General features: G+C 45.0%; 1 protein-coding gene across 1 annotated transcript; it reads right to left on the reverse strand.

Annotated features, from left to right (window-relative positions):
* Positions 1-317: 317 nt before the first annotated feature.
* LOC148044144 (uncharacterized) lies at positions 318-2,789 on the reverse strand. Its single transcript, XM_087723044.1, has 2 exons — positions 1,777-2,789; positions 318-321 (listed from the first exon to the last, which is right to left on the reverse strand). The coding sequence occupies exons 1-2, from the start codon at positions 2,787-2,789 to the stop codon at positions 318-320; spliced, it is 1,017 nt and encodes a 338-aa protein (XP_087579170.1).
* Positions 2,790-26,379: the final 23,590 nt, after the last annotated feature.

Below are 26,379 nucleotides of genomic sequence, written 5' to 3' on the forward strand. Positions count from 1 at the left end.
GATTAGGATTACCTGATTTTTGCAGTATGTTGTTTTGGTTGGATGAAAGAATGGGACCTCCTGAGAAATAAAATAATGAAGTTTGTCGGACATGAGCTTTTTTATGGTACAATAAAGTTAATATTAATGTAGATTTTAAAAATCATTATGTGAAAAGTGCTATATTGAAATATAAACCCAGGTGCCCAAATATATCTTTTATCAATCTCCATATAGGAAGAATTCTATAGAAGAGTAACTGTAGATAGAAATAAATGGTTAACATACAAAGATTTAGTAGAAGAGGTGGAGAAATTGAGATAAAGTCAAGAGAACAATTACCTGTAGAAGCACATTGTTTCTGATTATATGCACAGTTAAGAGAAAGATACAATATGAATAAAAAGACAATTTGAATTGAAAATTACAAAACATAATTTGAAATTGAACTATAATGTGTACAAATGATGAACATGTAAGAGCAAAAATTAATAAATTTTTATTGAATTTGAAGTAAAACATAGAGATGAATATTTGAGAAAGAATGTGGGCAACTGGTATTAAATTTAGATTAATCATTTATGAGAAAAAATGTAAATGATGCATCATTGGTCTGTGACACCAAATAAATTATCAAAAATGTACAAATGTTGAAAATATGAAAACATAAGGGGCATTTTATTATGCTGATGGATTTGCACAAAAACTAAGAAATTTTGGATATAAAATTATATGAAGGATTTTAAAGATTATTATTGTAAAGAAAACAATTTTTTTTCTTATTGGGACTCAAGATATAATTAATTAGGAAAAATGGTAGATTGATTTTTTATGATAAAATAGAATGAGCTGGAAGGGACCTTGAAGATATTCTAGTCCAGCCCTCTGCTCAAACAGGAGAACCTATACCATTTAAGTGACTATTTAGTCTCTTCTCATGTGTTAATGTCAGCAAGATTACTGTATAAACAATAATGGATGAACAATGGGAGAGCCAGTTTGGTCTAGCAGTTAAGGCATCAGGGTAGAAACCAGGAGACCCTGAGTTATAGTTATGAGTTATGGGGGCTATTGTTAAGAGATTGGGGTCCCCACATATTTACCTAGACCAGTGTCAAAGACGTCCTCAAACTCCTTCTTCTTCAGCGCTCTCGTCTTTCAAGGTGTTGATACCGGTCACTTCTAGGCCCAGATCTTTGAACCAGTCAAGCCCAGGAGGCTCTGCAGGACACCGCTGACCACGGTCACTGGAAGCTGGCCACTGAAATTTTTGAATTGCACCCAGAAGGTGCCCTGGCCCACAATGGGGACTCAGTTCCCCTGATAATCGTGAAGTCAGATGTCAGGAATGCGTAGATGCTGCTGCTTCAGGCTAGGGATAGTGTCAGCACCTCTTCATTGGGTAATTAGGAAAGAAGACCACGAGACTCCATAGATAGAAATCAAGTGCACTTTTACTAATTATAAATGATTAAAGGCGTAGCGAAGCGAAGACTGATTATTTAGGCGCGAAAGCGATTGATATATAGAATAACCCATTCCCCACCCCTTGGCATCACAGTTACAGTCCAATCATAATTCTCCTAAGTGTCAGGTGTGAGATAACTTCAAAAGGCATCACTAAGATGGAATGTCGGTGCCGTTAGTCTTGGCGGGAACCTCCTCCGCATGCGTAGTCCGACAGGCAGCAGAGCTCCAGAATTGTCCTCCAGCACAATTAGTAAACCCCTCCCAAATACCATGCCCTCCCTCCCCGTTTCATGGCAGCCGAAGCAGCAGCAAAGCTTGAGTGTAGACCACGGCATGATGGTCAATGATGACCCTGTGTCGATCTCCATCTTGCATGGAGAGCCCTCGAAGAGGACTGTAACCTTCAGCTTTTTTGGCCGCCTTGTGTGGACTTGGCCAATTGAGGTATGGTAGGTGACTCTGGTGTCGCCTTCTGAGCGCCATGGTGGCGGCTGCCATGCCCCTTGGTTGGGCCTCTGCTGGCGGTTAGGTCGGCTTCTGGGCTTCCAGGTCATCGTGGGGTGTTCGCTTCTGCCAACCTTGGCGATGTGCCCCTTTCGCTCGCAACGCTGGCATATGGCGTCACGGAAACGGCAAAACAATCTGGCATGGTCTCTGCAGCTTGTGCAAGGCAGGAAACATGGTTTGAATTTGCGTGCCGGCTTGATGCGGGCACTGTGCATGCGGCAGCTGTCATCTTCGCTTTCTGAGCCCTTGGCCTCTGTAGCCTCGTGATGTACGTGTGTGCTCTTCCACGTGCCTTGAGGAGTGCTTTGGCGCTGCAGGGTTTCTGTAGAGTTAACGGCAGATTCGGATGCCCTGGCTTCATCCAAGGCAATTTGTAGAGTGAGATTAGACTTGGCAAGTAATCTCTGTAAATTAATGTTCCGCACACCGCATATGATGCGGTCAAGTATGAGTTCGTCTAGGTCTCTGAACTCACAGTACCCTGCAGCCTTTCTTAGCACCGCAATGTACTCGTTGATCGATTCGCCTTCCTTTTGATTGCGAATATTAAATTCGTGCCGGCGGATGTGTTTAGACGGCTTGGGAGCATAGTGTGTCTTCAGTATCTGTTGGAGCACTGACCAAGTGACCGATTGGAGTGATGTTGGCTCAGATAGATCTTTGGCTGTTTCGAACACTTCCCGTCCACAATAACCCAGGAACATGCTCTTCTTGCAGCCTTCAGAAAGGCCCATGAGGTCATTGGCTTCGAGGAAGCAGTTGAACCTTAGCATATACGATTCCCAGTGCTCGGTGACTGGGTTGTACGGAGTCAGTGGGGCATCCATGGCCATTTTGTGTTCTGAGGGCGTTTTGAGTTTGCCGTTCAAAAATTGCTGCTTAAAGCCACGCTGAGCTCCAGGCTGGATGTACTTGCTGGATTGCTACACTCTTTTTGGTTCACCTAGTTGCCTTCCAATCCCACCCTCGTCGCCAGTGTTAGATTGGGTATATGAAAGGCACACTCAGGCTTAGGCAACAACAGCTCTTTATTGTAACAGAACAGTTATGTACAATCCAGCGAAGGTTGAGTCTGACAGCAGCCCTTTTATAGGGAGCTGTCAGACCCTTCGACCAATGAGATTGAACCTCTGTTCCCGCCAGAACAGAGGACCTTGGTGGAAACCATTATGACAGTTGCTAATATCTAACAATTGTGGCCCCAGAGAATTTTGTGGAAAAGGAGGGGATCCCTCACTCTGAAAATGTCAGGACTCATGGGTCAATCTGAAGAAATAAAAAGAAGATCTCTATTGCAGTCAAAGACCAGCAAGAACCTCATGTTCATCACACCCTTTTTCTTCTCCTGGCATTACCCCATTTGCTGCTTTTTCTTCCTCATTAGATACTCAGTTTTCATTGATGGGAGAAGGCTGTAAGTAGGTACTCATGGGCTATATGCTGGTCTCACATTCAGATATTGGGGAACGGGAGTAGCAATAGCACTGGCTTTACAGCACTCTGAGCAGTTTACAAATGTCAGCATTTTACCCCCAACAATTTGGGTCCTCATTTAACTGACCTCGGAACTATGGAAGGCTGAGTCAATCAAACCAGTCAGGATTGAACTTCTGGCTGTGGGCAGAGTTAGCCTGCAATATTTCATTCTAACCACTGCACCATTGTGGCTCTTATGATGGCAGTCAGGATTGGAGACATTAGTGGTTGGTGTTGTTCAATTTTAACTCCCTGAGGAGATGCAACTGAAAAGGAAGAAAAAATAAGTGGGTATTGTAAGTCTTGGTTTGATCATTTTTCCTATTTTTTTGGTTATTTAGTATTTGTTCTGACCCCCCTCGTCCCACACCAACACACACTCCGAGCCAAAGATACTTTACGCAATTTATTAACAGACAGACAGGTCCTTGGCAGCAATCCAGCACAGATAAGGCTTGGCAGCAATCCAGCCTGCCAAGCTCACAATAATGTTCTCTGACATTAGTTCCTGCGTTGACTTCTGCAAGAGGGGCGTGTGCAGTCTTTTTATAGTCTGGAGAGGAGCCTAATGACCACCAGCTTTGTGCAATTACCTCCTGTAACTGCGCAACTGTTCCTGACGCCTATTAGCTCTTCGGTCCCTGGCATCCAGGAACAACTCACTGCTGATGTCCGGATCACACTCCCTTGTCTTCTCCCCACTCGTCCAAGGCTCAGGCGCATCCTGGTGGCCAACCAGCCTCTCTGCGCCCTGCTCGGAATTGGAGCCCTGTCCAGGGTCCTCCACATCCTCCAGAGCCGACTCATAGGGCCCCTCGCTGTCGGAGTCTGGTGGCAGCTCCAACGCCTCCTGCTGGGCCACAACAGTATTTTAGGTTTGGGGTTTTTTTTGAAGTTTTTTGAAGTTTTTTAAAAGGCTTGGTTTAATCAGTGTTTGGAGTACTGGTATCTCTTTCCTTTGTCTTTTTTTTCTGCCCCCCCCCCTCATTTTCTTGGCCAGTGAGGATGGGGTACTTGATGTAATAAAGGCTTGTTAATTGTCCTGTGGTGCAAAATCTTAATGGAGTTTTTTCCAGTGCCATTTATATTCAGTTAATATGATTAGGAGTTGCTGAAAGAGTGATAAAGAACATTGACTAGGTCAGTGAAGGCAAACCTTTTTTTTACAGCATGCCAAAAATGTGCACATGCCCACACGCACACGCATGCCCACAATTCCCTGCCCAATTGTGCATGCGCACGTGACCCCCCACACGCGCATGTGCACGCAACCCCACCCCAGGCTCTCGAGGCTTTCCTGAATCCTGGGGAGGGCCCCTTAGAGGCCCTCTGAAAGTCAGAAATGGATCGTTTCCAAACTTCCAGTTGGCCCGTTGGGCCCATTTTTTGCCCTCTCCAGCCTCCATTTCTGGCTTCTGGAGAGTCTCTGGGAGGCCGGGGAAGACTGTTTTTGCTTCAGGAGACAGTGGTTCTGAGCCTTGAGGCTCCCAGGCAGCCCATGTGCACAGGCCACTGGGCTGGCTCCAGTTGCAAAATGTCGGAAAATCCCCCATTTTGCAAGGGGCTCTCAAAGAGAATGAAATGGGCATGGTTGCTTCTTCCAACAGTGAAGGCCCCGGCTCCTCTTCCTTCCTTGGCTGTTGGTAGAAGCACTGCGCCAGCTTCATTCTCTTTGAGAGCCACCTTGTTTGCCGTGGCACGAGCGCTGCCGGGGAGAAATTAGGGGGAGAGGGAGGAGAAAGCCAAGCTTCTGCTAGGGATGGGCTTCTCCCTCTCCCCTTGATTTCTCCCTGGCAGTGCTCACCTCGCACCACGGCAAACGGTGTTTGTGTGTGTCTGTGTGTGTGTGTAAGGGTGGCTGGATGGGACCAATCAGTGGGAGGCTGGCAAAGAAGCCTTGGTTCCCCACTGCCGTGGCTCTTGGAAGAAGGAGGCAGGGATGCTAGCTGGCGCTTTCTTCCCTTACTGCTCGCCCCGGCCTTCGCTGAGGGATGGAGTATTACCGCCCCTCTCCACTGGATGCAGCCTGGGCTCCGTTTGCCCTGCGTAGTTGGGCAGCTGGCCAGGAAAGCGGTGAGGGAGCGAGCAGCGCTGAGTGGTAAGGGAAGCTAGCACCAGCCAGCATCTTTGCCTCCTTCCTCGAGAGTCGCAGCAGGAGGGAAACTGAGGCTTCTTTGCCAGCTTCCCAGCTGATCGGTCCCAGCCAGCCCCCCTTACACACACGCACACCGCTTGCCGTGGCAGGAGCACTGCCAAGGAGAAATCAGGAGGAGGGGGAGGAGAAAGCTAAGCTTCTGCTAGGGACGGCCTTCTACACCTCCCCTTGATTTCTACCCAGCAGCGCTCACCTCACGCTGCTGCAAGCGTGTGTGTGTGTGTTTGTGTGTGTGTGTGTGTGTGTAAGGGGGTCCCTAGCAGAAGCTTGGCTTTCTCCCCCCCCCCAATTTCTCCTCAGCAGTGCTGGCCTTGTGAGGCAAGCAAGGCAGTTCTCAAAGAGAATGAAGTGGGTGCAGCGCTTCTTCCAACAGCAGAGGAAGGAAGAGGAGCCAAGGCCTCGGAAGAAGCATCCGCTTCATTCTCTTTGAGAGCTGAAATTTTCTGACATTTTGCAACATTGTGCAAATGGGCTGCCTGGGAGCCCCAAGGCAACTACTGTCTCCTTCTGTCAGAACCTCTCCATTAGATAATTAGGAAAGAAGACCACGAGACTCCGTGGGTAGAAATCAAGTGTACTTTTACTAATTATAAATGATTAAAGGCATAGCGAAGCGAAGACTGATTATTTAGGCGCGAAAGCGATTGATATATAGAATAACCCATTCCCCACCCCTTGGCATCACAGTTACAGTCCAATCATAATTCTCCCAAGTGTCAGGTGTGAGAGAACTTCAAAAGGCATCACGAAGATGGAATGTCGGTGCCGTTAGTCCTGGCGGGAATCTCCTACGCATGCGTAGTCCGACAGGCAGCTGAGCTCCAGAACCTTCCTCCAGCACAATGAGTAACCCCTCCCAAATACCATGCCCTCCCTCCCCGTTTCATGGCAGCCGAAGCAACAGCAAAACAGAGGCTGACATCCAGCCGTCCTCCGGAAAAAAGGCGTTCAGGCCTGGAAAACGACAAAACACAAACAAACAAACGAACAACAAAAACAGAAGAGAAAAAGAGGGGGGGGGAGAAAGTCAAGGCTTGTCAGGATATGCAGAATAAAACTGTCGAAGCAGTCGGGGAGCACGGACATGGGACTTGTCCACCCACTCGCTATGAGATGGAGGAAAATGCTTCCAAGCCACTAGGTACTGTATCCGATTCCGCCGCCGTCGAGAGTCCAATATTTCTCGAACCTCAAAATGTTGTTCACCATCAATCAACAGGGGGGCAGGCGGTGGGTCCACAGGCGGACGTAAAGATGAGAAACGAACTGGTTTAATGAGGTTAACGTGGAAAACTGGATAAACACGGCTGAGATGCTTGGGCAGCTGCAAACGAACCGAAACAGGATTGATGACTTTGATGATGGGAAATGGGCCCACGTACTTAGGCCCCAACTTCTTAGACTTTTGTGTAGTTTGAAGGAACTTCGTGGATAAATAAACCTGGTCACCCACTTTGTACTGATAAGGTTGCGCATGCTTCTTATCAGCCTGTTTCTTATGAGTGCGATGCGCAGCATCCAAAGTACTAAGTGCCAAAGACCAAATATGGCTCAATCGCTCACTCCACTCAGAGACGGAAGAAATTTGTGGTTGCTCAAGGGGAACCTCAGAAATAGGAACAAAGTCCTGACCAGACACAACACGAAAAGGAGTGAATCCAGTGCTGCTATGGACAGAATTATTATAAGCCACTTCAGCGTGCGGCAACAACTCCACCCAATCATCTTGCTGATAATTGATGAAACAATGTAAATATTGTTCCAGAACAGAATTAGTCCTCTCGCAAGCCCCATTAGTCTGAGGATGGTGGGCGGAGCTTAGGCCCTGGGCGGAGCCAATGCACTTAAGAAACTCCTTCCAGAAAACAGAAGTGAATTGGACACCTCTATTGGAAATGATGCGATCAGGCACCCCATGCAAATGGTAAATGTGAGAAATGAAGAGCTTAGCAAGTGCCTTCACAGAAGGAATCTTGTGGTATGGAATAAAATGAACTTGTTTGGAAAATAAGTCAGTAACCACCCATATGACGGTGTGCCCCTGGCTCTCGGGAAGTTCGACAATAAAGTCCATAGAAATTTCCTTCCAAGGGGCGACAGGGCGGGTTACAGATTGGAGTAGACCTTGCGGCTTCCCTGGTGGTCGTTTAGCGGCTGCACAGACTGGACAACTTGCAACATAAAGTTCAATGTCTTTTTTCAAAGAGGGCCACCAAAACTGCCTCTTCACCAAATGCAGCGTCTTCACAAATCCAAAGTGACCCACCAACTTGGAATCGTGAGCCTGTTGGAGAACAATGAGACGAAGAGAGGCAGGGACGTAAAGTTTCGCCCCAATCCACAATAAATTGTCCCTCATTGTGCATTCACCTCGATGCTGCTGGAACCAGTCATCCTGGGGAAGGGCCTGTTTGAGGTCAGAAAGGAAATCTTGAGGCACTTCTACTTTCGAGCGCGCCTGCTGCCAAGTGACAACCGGAGCAGCAAGGCTGGATGCGGGAACTACGGGCTGAACAATACTCAGCTTAGAGCAGTTGTACTGAGGGAGTCTGGACAAAGCATCAGCCATGAAATTCTTCCCTCCTGGGATGTACTTGAGTGTGAAATTGAATCGATTGAAATGCTGAGCCCAGCGCATCTGCTTAGGGGAGAGGCACCTCGGAGTCCTCAAAGCTTCTAAGTTCTTATGGTCAGTCCACACCTCAAAGGGGTATTTAGCGCCCTCCAGAAAGTGGCGCCACGTGGCCAAAGCCCAACGCACCGCAAATGCTTCTTTCTCCCAGATTGCCCAACGCCTTTCTGTGTGCGTGAGCTTACGGGAGGTGTATGCGCACGATTGTAAATTACCTTGGTCGTTGGTCTGAAGCAAGACGGCCCCAACTGCCACATCGCTGGCATCAGCTTGAACGACAAAAGGCTTGTCCATGTCCGGATGCTTCAGAACCGGTTCTGCCGCAAAGAGTCGTTTCAACTTCTCAAAAGCAGCCTGACACTCCATGGTCCAATCCAGCGGCTTGCTAGGCTTAGGCCCACCTTTGGACTTCAACAAATTAGTGATGGGAAGCGCAATTTTGGCAAAAGAAGGGATGAACTGACGATAGAAATTGGCAAAACCCAAAAATTTCTGCAATTGTCTACGTGTACGGGGCACCTCCCACTCAGTGACTGCCTTCACCTTAGCGGGGTCCATCTCAATGCCAGCGGGGGAGATACGATACCCAAGGTAGTCAATCTTCTCCTGGTGAAATTCACACTTGGACAACTTGGCATAAAGTTCAGCGGCCCGGAGCTTTTTCAGGACAGTGCAGACCAACGTGACGTGTTCGTCATAAGTTTGAGTGTAAATAAGGATATCATCTAAATATACGATAACGCCCTTGTAAAGGTGGTCATGCAAAATTTCATTAATTAATTGCATGAAGACTGCAGGCGCCCCCTGCAGGCCAAAGGGCATCACCCGGAACTGGAAACAACCGAGGGGGCAGTTGAAAGCCGTCTTCCACTCATCCCCCTCCTTTATGCGGACCCTATAGTATGCTTCCCTGAGGTGAATTTAGTGAAAATGCGGCCCTTTCCCAGTTGGGCCAGCATGTCCTTCATCAGTGGCAACGGGTATAGGTTTTGAGCTGAGATACAATTCAGGTTTTTGAAATTAACACATAATCTCAGGGAGCCATCTTTCTTCTCTCTGAACAACACAGGTGCAGCGACCTTGGGTCGTGCTGGCTCAATGAAACCCCTTTTCAAGTTTTTATCAATGAATTTCCTCATTTCCTCCATTTCCCTAGGAGACATTGAATATATTTGGGGCTTCGGAAGCTTTACCCCCGGCAAAATATCAATGGAGCAATCAGTAGGTCTGTGGGGTGGAAGCTTATCTGAAGATTTTTCACTAAAAACTCCTTTCAGGTCCCAATACTCTTTTGGAATCTTTTCTTCCCCCTCAATTCTCTCCTGGCCCCTGGCGGCCAATGCGGGGCTGGAGCCAGCAGGCTCTGGGGTATCGCCCTCCCCATTTGGAGCTGTGCTGGTGCGAATGCGCAGCCACCCCTCCCTCCAATTAATGCGAGGGTTCCATTTACGAAGCCAGGGGAGTCCCAAAATAAGGGGTTTGTCCATTCCAGGAGCCACAATATAAGAGATCAATTGTACATGGGTGCCCATTTTCATCTCTAGAGGTTCAGTGTAGAAATGGGCTGGGCCACCCCCTGCAATGGATCCATCAATTTGGCAAAACACAATAGGGGTTTCAATGTCCTTAATTTCAAGCCCAGTTTTTCAACCATTGCAGGATTAATCATACATCTCGAACAGCCCGAATCAAGGAGGGCAGGAAGCTGTTCCGTCTCCCCATCGGGAGGTACTCTTAGTTCTATTGGGATCAACATGGGGCCTTTATTTGAACTCACCTAACGAGGCGAGGCGTCGTCATCGGAGTCATCAGAGGAGCTGGGGGTGATGTCAGCATCTTCCTCCCGCTCCTGCCTGAAGTGCTGGGGGTTGTGGTCAGCAGCGAAAGCAGCCTCTTTCTTCCTCCCCGGTGCCTTGCTTGTCTTCCCTTCCCTCTTGGCAGGGGGCGGGGCGGTCACAGGAAGTTTAACGTGGCAATCTGGCGCATGGTGGCCCCCCTTCCACAACGGAAGCACGTGAACGGCTTGGCCTTGCCAGCGGAGCTTCCCTTTCCTTCACCCCTGATGCGGAACGGGGCCTTGTGAGCTGGGGGGTGATCTCTTTGCTCTCTCCTCTCTCGTCCGTTGAAGTCTAATCAAGTCGAGCTCAACATCTGCTGCATTTTCATACCAAGCTGTAACTCGCTTGGGAAGGTGTCTGTTAACGCATTGTTGGTAAATGTCCTCATTTAATCCTAACGCAAACTGATCAAGAAGTGCATCTTCAGACCAGCCTCTCATATAACAAGAAAGCTGTTGAAACTCCTGAATATATTCAGCCACCGGTCTCCAATGTTCCCTCTAATTTTTTTTCAGTGTGAGCGGAAAAGTATAGTGTTTTTTTTTTAATTAAAATTTCATTTTATTAATATAATATGATAAAAAATAAAATAAACCAAGAAAAAAAGAATATAAAGAAAGAAAAGAAAGAGAAAAAAAAGAACAACCGTATACAAGTGCATTCTTTTTCTTATTGAGACTATATTAACACCCACCCACCCACCCCCCATAAATCCCCATCCCTAATCCTCCTGACTTCCCAGGGCCCACACCTGGCACTGCCCTCTGTCTAAAGTATCTTATGATCGTATAGATTAAAAATAAAAGTAATATATTAAAAAAAAATAGATAGAAAGAAAATACAAATTATATAAAGGAAAAAAAAAGGGAAAAAAACAAAAGAAAAGAAAAAAAAGAAAAAAAGAACTCTATATTAAGCTTAGCCCCCCATCTTTATTTATGTTTAAATAGTGTAAGTCATTCTATATGTTTTTTATTCTCGTCTCTTGCTTCTTTGTTATTTACCCCAACCTCCTGTAAACTCTCCAGTTCTTCTTCCTTAACCTTATATTCAGATAAACATTTATACAAATTTGTATAGACATCAATATACCATCTAGCTCAAAATAATCTCACCAAACTTTCCCTTCTAGTAAAATTTAAGCAGCGTGGATCATTGCACACATTCAAATATTACTTTTCAGAAAAATAATCTCATCAAACGTTCCCTTCTAATAGGATTTAAACAGCGTAAATCATTCCGCGTGCATTTTACCCTCGTCCCTTGCTTCTCTAATATTTACCACTATTTCCCATAATCCCTCCAAATAATCTTTCTTAACCTTATTTTCAAACAGTAATTCACACAAGAGTCAAAATTTATACAAATTTGTGCAGACATCAATTTACGATCTAGCTCAAAATAGTCTGACCAAACTTTCCCTTCTAGTAAAATTTAAGCAGCGTGGATCAAATATTACTTTTCACAAAAGTCAGTTTGCATTCTATCTTAAAATGATCCCATCCAGCTTTCCCTTCTAATAGGATTTAAACAACGTAAATCATTCCGCATGCATTTTACCCTCATCCCTTGCTTCTCTGATATTTACCACTATCAAATTTATGCAGACATTAGTTTAAAATCTAACTCAAAATAATTTCACCAGGCTTTCCCTTCTAATAAAAATTAAGTAGCATGGATCCTTCCACATATTCAAATAATACTTTCAGCAAAAATCAGTTTACCTTCTATTTTAAGATGATCTCATCAAACTTTCCCTTCTAACAGAATTTAAACAGCGTAAATCATTCTGCATGCATTTTACATATATACATTCAGCATCACCCCACCAATATCCAATTCCGCTTTTTCTACCGGAGAGAGGTCGCAAACCCCCATTCAATCCACAACTTTGACAAATATTTTAGAATGTCTAAATCCTCGCTCTCCGCTTTTCTACTTCTCCGAGGGAGGGAGAGCTACCCCCTCCATCTTGCAGCCATGTGGTCTGTTGCTTGCCTTCTCCTTCAGCTTGTCTTTCCTCTTTTCCAAGTGAGTCAGGAAGTCCCGCCTTCAAAGTCTTGTAATAGAAATCTCGAGCCTCCGAAACAGAATTGAGACGAAGTCTTTGATTCTCAAATGTGACCGTAATGCCGGCTGGGGCCTCCCATTTATATTGAATCTGATGATTCCTAAGCTCTTTAGTTAAGAAAGTATAGTCTCTTCTAGCTTTTAACATCTGGGATGGTATCTCTTTGAAGACAATCACATCCTGGCCATCAACTCGCAAACTATTATTGTGAAACTTTTGCATGATCGCATTTCTGGATTCTTTTGTGGAGAAATATATAATTATGTCCCTCGGGAGCTGTCGCTGTTCCGCTACCAACGAATTCTGGCGATAGATTTTCCGAATCTGCCAATCAAAATTAAGTCCCGGGCTTCCCACCGCATGGCTGAAGGCTTCAACAAAGGTCTGTTTCAGATTCTCTCGCTCCTTTTCGCGGAATCCTCTGACTCTTATTGCAAATGCCTTCTTGTTAAAGTTTATCATAACGAGCTGTTCTTGAGTATCTCTAATTTTTTGTTGTAAAGTTTGAATATTAGTGGTCAAATTAGAATTAGCCTCCTCCAAACTTTCCAATTTATTCTCTATTTCAGCGGTATAATCCGACAGGGCAGACACGGCTACAAACGTATTCGCCTTCATTTGGGCAATTTTAGACTTTAAATTACCATATAGCTCCAATACAAATTCTTTAATTTCTTGTTTAAAATCATTAAGCATTTGAAAGAAAAATTCCTGTGTTAAGAATTCTCCAGTAGAGGGCGTAGGAGACAAGGGCTGCGATTCCTTAGTAGATTCTTTAAGTTGATTCATAGATTCTTTAGGCACATTCGTAGAGAGACGCTTCGATTTTGACCTGGGTGCCATTATAAATAAACAAATAAACAGCGCTTTCGCTCCCCGCTGTTTCCAAAAAAAAGATTATTTTGTTAAGGAGCGGTCTGCAGGGAGATAAAGCCGGCTAAGTACATCCCCTATCAGTCACCAACGGAGAGAAATCGCCATTTTGAAGTCCGTTTAAACAAAGAAGCCTCTAGGACGAAGAGGCTGGTATTTAAGATAGTAATAAAAGCATAAATCTCACAGGGGTGGGACCCGCCCGTATTAATCCTAGCTTCAAACAACTTTGCTTTGTCCTAGGGGGGGGGTCGCCTGTCTAGGGCTGCAAAAAAAAAGGCAGCTGAGAAGAACTGGCTGGAGATAAAGGCTCCGCTTACGCTGGATCTAATCTCTGTCCACAGCCAAAAAAAAAGAGAAAGGCTGTGAATTACAAATAGACCCTAGCACACAGAGCTGCTCCCTGCCCCTTTATAGCCAAAAAGGGGTGATATCTATGATCTTATTTAGATATACATACCAGATCTCTGAGAGGAGCTCGGTTGAGCCCTCCTCGGCGACAGGCTCCTCCCCCAGGAAGTCGGAAAAGTATAGTGTTTGAGCGGCATATTTTCATGCCTGAGCACCTGAATTTTTTTCACATATGTCACCTAAGACAACAACAAAATCAGTATTATTTGAAACTCAAAGTTATGTTTATTCAAGGTACCCGCTTAATTAAAAGTGTTATATAATATCAGTATCACTTAACAACGCTCCTGCTTAGCAACCAAAATATTGGCTCAGAAAGTCTGGCATTTGAAGCACGCAAGTCTTACAGCTGTTGTTACAAGACCCTTGCACCCCCAACCCTTTAGGGGAAAAAACCCCCCAGGGGTCTTCAAACGTGACAGCTTTAAGACTTGTGGACTTCAACTTCCAGAATTCCTCCCTGAGGGGAATTATATATTTGGACTGTTTCATAGTTACATTAGAGAACTACATTGTTAGAACTTAGCACAAAAGATACCTTTTATCTGAAAATCCAAATAGAGTAAACCTGCTATTATCCCAGAGCACTAATGTCATTTGTCCCAATCTGTTTTACGAGTCTGTATTAAAATAGATATTTTCACTAAATTTTATAGATCTATATTTCAGGAACCTATCAGAAGTTAGGGCAAGATAAGAGTAGAAGAATGAATTTTGTTGCAGGTCATGGGGATTTTTTCAGCATCTTAAAAGTGGAGTGCATGTGCATTGAACTAGCAATGCCCATTTAATAACAAAAGGAAATGGCTGAATTAAATTTGGTAAAGTTGCACGCGAGCTGTAAAAAGCTTGTGGCTTTTAAAATCATAGAATCAGAAGGGATACTGGAGGTCTTCTAGTCCAGCCCCTTGTCCAAGGCAGGAGTCTTTATATCATCTGAGACAAAATAGCCCTCCAGTCTTTTGAAAACCTGTAGCAAATGAATTAAGATTCCATTGATTTTAATTGTTCTTACTGTCAGATTTCTCCTTATTTCCAGCTTGAGTCTCCTGACAAGTTTCCATTGGTTCTTGTCCTGTCCTCAGGTGCTATTGCTGCCTCCGCCTCCTCCTCCTCCAACAGCACCAACACATTTGCTGCCCAGCGCTGCGGCTGAGGTGAAGCCGCCAAAGCTCCCGCTGGCGCCCCCGCAGCGTTGGGCGGAAATCCGGCAGTGCTGTTGGAGGAGGAGGAGGCGAACCAGCCTGCCACCGCCGGCCACCGCCAGCCCCGCCACCCTTCCCGCCCCCTTCCCAGCCCCACAGTCCAGCGGTCACAGCAGAAGCAGCCCCGGGGCTCCGCTGCCGCTCCCCGCATTTTCTGGATGGGGATCCCTTGGAGAGGGGATTCCTTCCTGCGAGACCCTGTCCAGAAAATGCAGGGAGCGGCAGCGGAGACCCGGGGCTGCTTTTGCTGCGACCGCTGGACTGTGGGGCTGGGAAGGGGGCGGGAAGAGCAGCGGGGCTGGCGGTGGGCGGTGGTGGCAGGCTAGTTCGCCTCCTCCTTCTCCAACAGGCAACAGCACTGCCAGATTCAGTTGTAGCTGCCTGCAAAGGACTTCCACACGTTTCCTTAAGAAATCTCTGCGCGGCAGATAAAAACTTCTGCGCGGGGTTTTTTTGCAACGTGCGTGGCCGCGCAGGCGCACACCTTAGAGGGAACAGTGCCGGTCTCTCTCCCTGTTTGAGGGCCATAAATTTCACTTTCCTCTGTTTCTCAATTAGTGGGTCATCAAATCTCCTTTTGAACGCAGTCATAAATGCATCAAAACTCCTCAGGAGGGGGGAATTGCTTTGGGGTAAGCTGACCATCCATTCGGCCGCCTCTTCCTCCAAAGAAAGTAAAACCATTCTCACCTTCATCTCATCTGTTTCTAAATCAGGCCCATAAATTTCCATATAGTTCCAAATTTGTATAACAAAGAGACCCAGTTTCTTGGAATTCCCGTCATATTTTACAGGCAAGGGAGGGACTTTTGCCATTCTGTGTCTTCTGGGGGCCCTCCCTACTCTGGCAGCAGCCCTGGCTGGGGGGGGAAAACTGTTTCTGGGTTTGTTTGCTCCCATCCTCCCTCGGCCTCTTCACCCTCCCTAAATTTTTGCATAGAGTACCTTTGTTCAAACTCTTCAGTTTGTTCTCTTTCCCGGGGCTTCCGTTCGGTGAAGGTTTCTTCCCAGTTGGCTGGTTTTCTCCTTTGCTTTCTCCTAGTAACTCCAGCATCCAAACTTTCGCTATCCTCTTTTTGCCCCACACCTAGGGACCATCGAGGGGGAACCGCAGGGTCTGCTATTCCTAGGCCAGCCATCCTCCCAGGTAAAGATGGGTCTGCAGTTTCCCTTTCAGTCTCTTCTTCATCGCTCGCTCGCAAAGACATTTTTCTCGTTCCTTCTTGTAAGTACACCCCCGCCACGGAAGGTTGAAATCTCCTGGTGGGGTGTGAGTGAGTCTTCGCTTACTGTCAGAACCTCTCCATTAGATAATTAGGAAAGAAGACCACGAGACTCCGTGGATAGAAATCAAGTGTACTTTTACTAATTATAAATGATTAAAGGCATAGTGAAGCGAAGACTGATTATTTAGGCGTGAAAGCGATTGATATATAGAATAACCCATTCCCCACCCCTTGGCATCACAGTTACAGTCCAATCATAATTCTCCCAAGTGTCAGGTGTGAGATAACTTCAAAAGGCATCATGAAGATGGAATGTCGGTGCCGTTAGTCCTGGCGGGAATCTCCTACGCATGCGTAGTCCGACAGGCAGCTGAGCTCCAGAACCTTCCTCCAGCACAATGAGTAACCCCTCCCAAATACCATGCCCTCCCTCCCCGTTTCATGGCAGCCGAAGCAACAGCAAAGCAGAGGCTGACATCTTCAGCTCAGGCGCAACCGGAGGCAGCCCAGCACCCCACGCACATGGGCCGCCAAGAAGCCCCCAGGCAACCACCATCTCCTTCAGCTCAGGCGCAACCAGAGCCAGCCCAGAGCCCTGTGCACATGGGCTGCCTGGGAGCCCCAAGGCTCACAACCACCGCCTCCTCCAGCTCGGGCACAACCGAAGGCAGCCCAGCACCCTACGCATATGGAACCCCCAGGCATCCACTGTCTCCTTCAGCTCAGGTGCAACAGGAGCCAGCCCAGAGCCCTGCACACATGGGCTGCCTGGGAGCCCTGAGGCTCACAACCACCATCTCCTCCAGCTCGGACGTCCTGCACACATGGACTGCCCAGGAGCCCCGAGCCAACCACCTTCTCCTCCAGCTCGGGTGCAACCTGAGCCAGCCCAGCACCCTGCATACATGGGCCACCCAGGAGCCCGATGTAACCACCATCTCCAGCTCGGGCGCAACCAGAGGCAGCCCAGAGCCCTATGTACATGGGCTGTCCAGGAGTTGTGAGACTTTGAAACTACCACCACCTCCAGCTCAGGGGGACCTGGGCTGCTCCAGCAGCCCTGGATGTCTGCTTGCCCTCCCGCAGCATCACCGCTGCCTCCACCTCCCCCGCTCAGCCCCAGCATGGCTTCTGCATTTCCAGGAGGGGCCACCTGCCCACCCACTGGCCAGGCCAGGCTGGATGCTGACCTCAGAAGGCAAGCAGGTATGGGGGACCGCCGGTAAGGACACATGGAAGGCAGGGAAGCATGGCAAGGCCACAGGGAAGGGAGTAGGCTGCTTGCTCCCTTCCCCCAGTCCTGCCATGCTTCCCTGCCTTCCACGTGGCCTTACGCTTGCCTGCCTTTGCAAGCTGGCCACGGGGATGCAGGGAAGGCAGCGGGGGAGGCAGAGAAGCATGGCAGGGCCGCGGGGAAGGGGGCAGAGGCAGCTAGCTAAGCCGTAGCTTGCAGGCTTACCTGGCGGACAGATCATGGGAGCAGCGCTTGAGGCAGGCAAGCTGCAGAGCAGAGACTGGATGGGGCAGGGTGAGTGAGCGATGACCAGGGAACTGGTTTGGGGGTGAAAATGGCCTCCCCTGACCCTCCGGAAATGTGAAAAATCAGCTGGCCAGTGAGCGCATGTGCACCGGAGCTGACGGCTGGTGTGCCACCCCATATGGCTCTGCGCGCCACCTGTGGCACGTGTGCCATAGGTTCACCATCACGGGACTAGATGGTTAATTGGATCAGCTGCATGGTGGAAATAGAGCAATTGGGTTTTGGAAAGATAAGTGTTGTAATGACTATGTTTAAATTAGTTTTTTCCCCAGATTCTTCAGTAGCTGTATAGGATGAATATGGTTTATTGTTCTGAGCCCCCTCCTTCGCTCCTTCAAAGACGACAGGCAGACAGACTTAAAAGGAAATAACTTTATCAGTCCTCGACTCAAACTGGCTGCGAGCCCAAAATAAACATAAATAAAGTCTCTGGCAAGAAGATAACAGAATGCAGAAACAAAGATCTCTTACAGCCAAACCAGGTGTACAGAAAGAAAGCAGATCACTTCTCAAGTGTCTGTTTGAATCAGGGTTACAGAAAGCAAATCACCTATCCAAGTGCCTCTCACAAACAAACCACGACCGATGAACGATGAACCATGAACGAATGATGAACGTTGACTTCTGCAACCAGGGCGTCACACCATCAGTCCTTTTATCTCCAGAAGACCACACTAACGAGCCCCAGCTGCATTGTTATTCCTGCATCCCGACTCAACTTACAGCAAACTTCTGCTGAGTCACAACAGTTTATATAGTATTTAAAAAGGTGAATTGTTAATATTTTCTTTCCTAGCTGATAGTGACTTCCATCCTTATTTGTATCAAACACATTATATTTTGACTACTGAAACTAATAACTGTATTCTGTTGACATCATAAGAACCAGTGTAGATCTGATTGTATATCTCAGAAACATTAACATTACAACTATTACTTTTCTAAACTGTTCATATTTACATTTTCATTAAGTGCTTTTTGTCCTAGAATTTATGAAAAGTACAGAAAATGGTTGGTGACATCGCTTAAATTAGGGCAATATCAATGGGGGAGATACAGTGTTTGGTAAGACTAATATTACCTTGGCTTTATATGTAGAAGGAAAAATGTATACGCGTATTAATACACAATTGAACAAAGGAACCTAATTTTGATGGGATATGTGATCTTTAAATACAAATGTGTGACAGGAAATGAAGATGACACAATCCTTTGAAGTGTGAATCCCAAACTGGAGATTATAATGATAAGAGCAGAGAGGTGTTAAATAAAGGTATTACTGTATTAGTCATCCTTGGTCATAATTAAAAATGGAAACAAATTTTAAAAAATCTATTATTGCATGCTACTATTGAGGAAAATGAAAATGCTTAACTAACATTTGACGGTTTTATTTGTTGACATGATTCATAACAAATCATTAAATATTAATGGTAAATTTATAATTGGATAGATCAACTTTAGATATATCCCTATAAGATGAAATTGTATTAACTATCTCTTAGCTTTCCTTTGTTTGCCATATTGTCTTTTATAGATGTTAGTTCACATATCGCACTAATTCATAAGATTTACAAACCACAGAAACTAGGTTGACACAACACACTAGCCAAAGACAGCACTCCATTTTACGATTTAGTATGCTGTATGAATCAGCCAATATTGTATATGTGGCAACCTATCTTCATATGACCATGAAGTATTTGCCAGCTTACAAAAAGCACATAAAAGCAATGTTAGCAAATCTGAAAATATATTTGATTTTATGCTGCATTTGATTCCTGATAACTTCATAGATGTGTTCATTTAGCAGCAATACAAAGTCATTTGTCACTATTTTCTTTTTCCTTCAAATTCCAGCTTAAGCTGCTATTTATTTGTCTTACTAACACTACAAATAATAAAAATAAGCAAGCTGTAAAAACGATCTTGAACTGAAAATGTATATTTATCACAGAATCAATTACCTTTTGCTCCTAGTTGAGATTCTTCTTAGTCCATAAACATTCCGCTCCTTACATAAGGTCTAACCTTGTCAAGAATATCCCAGTAGCTCCTTCATGGCACTTGTTGAAAAATATCTTGACATAGGATTTTTGTTGGGTAGTGTGGGTCCAACAGCTCCTGAGGCATCTGGGTTTCTTGCAAACTGATTGGAACTCCCCAAACTTGGTAAGTAATTACTGAATAAGTATTTTCTGCCCACATTTGGGTAGACCAGATTGTCCTGATAAAAAACACTTACACTCTCCCTTGGTATAGCCAACAAAGCTAGGAGAGCCCGTGACTTAGGGGTTAATACATCGACCTAATATGTAAGTAGCCCACGTTCAAATCCCAGAAGTGTATAGCTAGCTGATGAGAGCTAAATAGCTTGAAATAGATCTGTACTAATCTCCTTTTATTTCTTTGTTGGTAAATATAAAATTTAACACAAAAAATAGTTTGCTGCGAAAGTGACTGCCTGTAAAGGCTTCTGGATTGGGTCTGAAAGGCGAAAGCAGAAGCAATATGCTTCATCCCATATTTGGGTAGACCAGGTTGCCCTGATTAAAAAAAAAAAACTTAATTATTGAATAATTACTTAATTACTGACAGTCTGTAAGGATCTGCCTCAGCTAATCTCAGGAAAGCAAGGCCCTTGAAACAAATTGTATTTTTAAAGGAACTTTTACTGAGAGAAGTGATTGTAGAGAAGTGAGGAGGAGTCTGAAGATTCCCGCGCTTTCGGTTTATCAGAGTATTGTTTGTGGAACCGTTTAAGCAATCTAGGGGCCTTAAATGTGTTTTTTAATCTATCCACTCATTCTGGGACCCAGGAAAAATTGGTCATTGCCCCTGTGCAACATAAATCAAGAATCTCTTTAATTTAAAAAAATGTTGTTCCCCTTCCACCATAAATGGTTTGGGTACAAGTAGAGAGGTTGGTATTAATGGGGATATCACCTCGGGTTTTAATAAACTGCAGTGGAAAATGGGGTGAATTCTCCTCAACAACTTTGGCAATTCTAGTGATACTGTAACCAGGTTAATAATGTACTTGATGGTAAAAGGTCCTAAAATTTATGTCCCAACTTGAGATTTGTAAAGATTGGAGGAACTGAGTGGATAAATACACTCGGTCCCCAATATGGAATTTTTTAGGTTCAACCCCTTTTTCATTAGCCTGGATTTTATAAGCTTCCCTCACCTCAGCAAGTGCTTTACACACAACTGGCCATGTGTTTTGCAGCTGGTCCATCCACTGTTTTAATGAAGGAATTACTAGATCTTTTACTGGTAACTCAGGCATAGGCTTGAACTCTTGCTCTGTTGCCACTTGGAAAGGGGTAAAACCGGTGCTGCTGTCCACTGCATTGTTGGAGACCACTTCAGCCAACATCGAGGTCGGTCCAATTGACCTGTTGGTAGTTTATAAAGCATCTAAGATACTGTACCAGAACCAAGTTCATTTTCCCAGTCCCGCCATTAGTTTGTGGATGGTGATTAGAACTGTGTCCCTGATCGATACCAAATAAGTCCAAAAAGGCTCTCCAGAACTTAGAGGTGAATTGGACCTCCCCTGTCAGAGATTATTAGTTGTAGTGTTCCGTGTAGATTGAAGACATGGTGTAAACATTTTTGCTAACCCTTTGTGGTGGGTATCTTCTAGTAAGGAATAAAATACACTTGTTTTGAAAATAGGTCTGTCACAACCCAAATTACTGTGTTTTCTATGCTTTTGGAAGCTCTACAATGAAATCCATAGAGATCTCTTTCCATGGTGCTGAAGGCTCGGCCACAGTTTGGGGGAGTCCTGATGTTTTCCTTGACTTCACTTTGTCGATGCGCAAATAAGGCAACTGGAAACACAGCTTTCAATGTCCTTTTTGAAGAGGGCCATCAAAACTGTCCCTTGATGAGATGCAGACTTTTCAGAAACCCAAAGCGCCCTGCCAGTTTCGAGTCATGACATGACTGCATAATTTTAAGTCTCTGACTAGTGGGTAGATACAGTTTTCCTCCCATCCAGGCCAGTCCATTCTGGACAAACATTTTTATGGCTACCAAACTACTTGTCATTCTCTAGGGCTTTCCTGAAAACAACCACCATAGCACTGTCCACTGGCAATTTCTCCTTCTGCTGAGCCCCCGTGGTCACTTGGACAGCTAATTTGTGTGATGAGAGTAACGGTTTAATTATTTCTGCTTTAGCACTATTATATTGAGACAATGTTGACAAAGCATCAGCCAGTAGGTTCCTCCCCCCCCCCCTCCTAGTAAGTAGTACAGGGTAAAATTGAATTGCTGGAAGTATTGGGCCCATTGCGCTTGCTTGGGGGATAGCTTTCAAGGGATTTTTAAAGCTTCCAGGTTCTTGTGGTCGGGCCATCCCTGGAATGGGATTTTACTCCTTCTAAGAAATGTCTCCAGGAGATGAGCACTAATCTTAACAGTGTGTGCTTCCTTCTCCCACACAGCCCATCGTTGTTCAGTTTCGGTTAGTTTTCTAGAAATGTAAGTGTATGGCTGCAGCTGTCCTTGCTCCAGCTGATCCAAGCTGATACCAGTGATGTACCCACCACCACTACATCACTGGTATCAGCTTGGATGACAAAAGATTCCTCAGGATCTGGGTGCTTTAGCACCGGTTCAGCAGTAAAAAGTTACTTCAGCTTTTTGAATGCCAACTGAGATTCCATAGTACATTTTAGTGTTGGCTGGGTATAGGCTTGTCTCCCTCCTTTTGTTTTCAACAGGTTTGTGATGGGAAGGGCTATCTGAGCAAAGGAGGGATCAAGCTTTGCGATCAGCTAGGACAGGAGTGTCAAACCTGTGGCTTAGCATTGTTGTCACATTATGTATTGCAACTTTTTCTTCCTTTGCTAAACAGGGTGGGTGTGGTTAGTGTGTGATGCATCTGGCCCGCAGGCTGTGAGTTTGACACCCTTGAGCTAGGAGGAGTTCGAATTGCCATCTTAGAGCTGTCATGAATCAGTTGAAATTTCTTAGTTCAAGGGCATTTGCATTGTGGAGTCATCCACCTGGCAGCACCCCCTTCTAGAGCCTCTAACCTTGGCTCCTTTGATAGGGATTTCATAGCCACACTCTTGCATGTAAGTAAGAGCATGGGCCAGGAAAAAATCCCAATTTTTGAGGGTCACCACCAAACTTCACGCCAAGGGGGAGTGTTTCATTTTTGGAGAGCTGCACCCTCCACCCAAATCTCTGGATATTCATTCTCCCTGTGCCCCTCATATTGGTCCCCACCACTGCTGCTGCCCCCACCAGGGTTGCATCCACCATCACCATGGTGTCCAGGGATAAGGCTTTCCCATCTCCATCCTCTGTTCAGCCCCGTTGGTCATCATCTCCTGACATCTGAGCCAAAGCCCCTCATGCTCTCGGATTCTGGAAGGCATCCATAATGTATCATATGGCTTGCTTCATGAGAAAGTTGCCATGGTCAGACTCATCCTCTTCCTCCTCATCCTCCAGTGCCTCCAGCTCCTTTCCATACCTGCTGGCAACTGCCTCCGTTTGTCCTTCCTTCCCAGTCTTTCATACCAATGCCTACGGATCACCTAGGCTTAGATGAGTCCCCCAGGCTCACAGCTTCCTATGTCCATCTGGCAGAATTCACTCCTGGGTGAGCCTTAGCAGAGGCTTCACCCCAGCATTCAGCTTTCTCCTGGTCACTGCCTTTCTCCCCCCCACCTCCATTGGAAACCAGGCAGCTGTCAAAGAGAAGGAGCGTGTGCCACTTGGGCTTCTCCCATTCCTCCGCTCCAGCAAAGGAAATGGGTGGGCGGGGCAAGCCTGGTGCGGACAGGCGGGGCGAGCAAGCTGCAACTGGGTGGGCAGGGGGAGTGAGGGGGCAGACCAGGGGAGGGAGCGTTCCAGTATGGGGCCTCCAGAAAAATGGGCATGGGAAGACACGCTAAAGTTCATGAACAGGTATGGGTGTACCAGTGCGTACCGGCTGAAACCCACCCCTGGATTGTATGGATGCCATAAACACAAGTATTAAATCTAAGAGCAAGAGTACAGTAGCAGCAAATAATGTCTAATTCTTGCTAAACTATAGTAAAACTCTGCAGATCTTTGAAGTGGTGTTGCTTTTTGAGTGATACTTTAAATATTTACATATTTATTGAACATGTAGGTCTCCCAACCCATTCCAGACAATTCTGGCAGCATTAGAGAATTAAAATAACAACAGTGTCAATAAAACTCCAATGAAAAAAGTGATAAACTCTTTCTTTGCAGAACAGCCCTCCAAAGCAATACTGAAAAGTGGCACTCTGTTTCTAACCAATGAGTGCTGTAGCCATGCTGATTGATTCAGTGATGGTTGGTGAAAAAGATTATCAAAGCTAATTAAATTAATCTTGATGGTCGGCTAAGTTGGAATGGCACTTCTTATCAGGATGGATCACCAGTGGCCGACACATTCTATAAGCTGTTGTTTATTTTAACCAGTTTTTCAAATTAACACAGTATCAAGATTGAGCAAGTACTATATTGGCATGAAATCTGCTGTCTTCTTGCCAATCCCTATCACTGTCAACTACCTGAATTCCTTCAAATTAGCAGGTGACAAAGCCAGCTGTATTGCATATTTTTCCTAGGTCTGAGATGTCCCAAGATATACTTCAGTGTATTCATAGTTTTGCATTGCCTCTACTCCTCCCTCAATGTAAGTAAATAGTCAATCCTAATTTATTCTCTTTTGACATTTTTAAAAACCGCTTTCCAAGAAAAATGTATTATGCTGGTTTTAACATTGCTTCAGCATATACCTGCCTAAGTCTATTTTAGTTTATTTTAAGCTACCAGGAAGCCCAGATGGATTTGGCCAAAGCACCAATAATGTAGAATGAGAAAACATTAGAAAAACAATCTATTATCATTACAGAGAGGTGAATCCTCAGGGGTGAAAATTTAGAATGATTGCTCTATAATTTCCTTGGCTATTCTTCAAAGAACAATGTAGCATTGCTGGCATTTTTCCGACTGAAGTGTTTGGCTGCAGTACTGGTTAAGAATGAATGAATATAATTCCATTTAGTTCAGCTCTTATATCAGCCAAGCACTAACAGATGAACAGAGTTGGTCATCTAGTCCAACTCTCTGCCCAAGCAGGAGGCTCTACATATGCCTCTACCTAGGATTGAACTCACAATCTTCTGATTGTGAGGCGAGAGCTCCACCTCTAGGCCACAGCAGCAGGTAATTTCTGTCAGCAAAATAACACCAGGTAACTGATGGAGAATATAGCCAACATCACCACTACTAGCTGACCACAGTGTCACCTGTAACATTTTAAAATAATGTTATTAAAGTTGAGAATATAAATATGAAAGACTAATACAAACTAAGAAAAATATAAAAAGAGAGATGAAGAGTGAAAAGTGCAGAGAAAAATGAAAAGCACAGAGAAAAAGACAAAGGAAAAAAAATAAAAATTAAAGATGGGAAAAAATTACTCCACCCCTCTCTGCAGACAAGTGTAAACTTAATTAACTTAAAGCTTTTCTGGTATTTCAGCTTTAAAAAAAACCTTCCCATATCTTAAACAATCATAAACAAAATATAAAACTCATCATTAAATTCTGATCATCACAAATCCTTTTAGCGCCACCTTTACAAATCTTAAAAATCTCATCATTCAATCATGGTTTTAAAAATTCCATTAATAGGTGAAAGTAACCACAACTTCTATAATTTAACCCTGACCAAATAAATCCACTTTATATTCCTTCTGTTTACTTTTAAACAGCTTGATCTTTAATTCCTTCAAATAATGTCCCTCAGGTTAATTTTGTTATCATTTTTTCTTTTGTCACTTCTCAGGAACTCCTTTATTAATTTGCCAACCACTCTTTGTATTAGAAAGCTTTCAAAGTCATTCTTCTGATTTATTATTTGTAAGTCTGCTCTATTTATTAGAACTTTATATACTAAGTACCCCAGTATTATTTCCAGTGGCTCTGGAAAATCTTGATATATACACATATAACCACTGTAAATTGTTGTCTGTTGTTCCTTTCTACCATTTTTACCATCTGCCTTTTATCTCATTTTGCCAGTTAACTCTTTTGTTGTTTGCTTATATTTAATAAATAAAGATTCACTTATATTTTTGGTGGCTGAACTTGAAGGCAAGTAACCTTACTTTGATCTGGATTGACTTGTAGTATGCTGGTTACAAACTAGGTTGGAAAGAACTCACAGCAATTTTCCAACAAATATGATGTTTGAGCCCTCCGGGACTTATAAACTAGAATGTATGGCTCAGCTAGGTATGTGAAAACAGTCCCCTGTGGCTTATTCAACAAATTGTGCCAAGCTGTATTACAGGTTAATATAGTGTTAAACTTCTGTCTCTGTATATGGCTTCATTTGTTTCCATTAGAAACTCAAGACAGCTTGAAGCAGTACCTTTAACTGAAAGCAATCTGCTAATAGCAAAGCAAATATTGTCAAAGAGTTAACTGAAGACAAAGGCTCTGCACATGTCCACAGTTTGGCTAAAATTATTCTAGTGGAAGATGCTTTTTATTTTATGTTTCCTATTTTTAATGGCATGTGTGGTAGTAAGGTAGGGTGACCAGACGTCCCATATCTGGCAGGACAGGCACGACTTTTCATCATTTTTCCCGCGTCCCGCCCGGTTCTCAAAAAAACCCGCTTTATTTTGGTGCTCGCTGGCTCCCCCGGCCATCATCAGCTGCCGCTCGCTCGCTCGTTCCGTTCCCCCATCTATTCTATCTACACTAAAAATCTAAGCCAGCCCAGCCTGCCGCTCACTGATTGGCCTGGACTCCAGCCAATCAGTGAGCTGGCTGGGATGGAAAACGCGGCATGCTTAAAGTTTTCCATCCCAGCCAGCTCACTGATTGGCTGGAGTCCGCTTAGCACGCCGCATGAGTCCCCCGCTGAATGGCGGCCGAGGGGCACGCTAAAGTGCTGGCATGACTTTGAAGGGCTGGCTTGCCGCTTGCCTTCCATGT

This window comes from Thamnophis sirtalis, unplaced genomic scaffold, assembly GCF_051295495.1.
Source record: "Thamnophis sirtalis isolate CommonGarterSnake01/CBP01778 unplaced genomic scaffold, rThaSir2_p1.2 scaffold_9, whole genome shotgun sequence".
In the NCBI taxonomy this organism is placed as follows: Eukaryota; Metazoa; Chordata; class Lepidosauria; order Squamata; family Natricidae; genus Thamnophis; species Thamnophis sirtalis.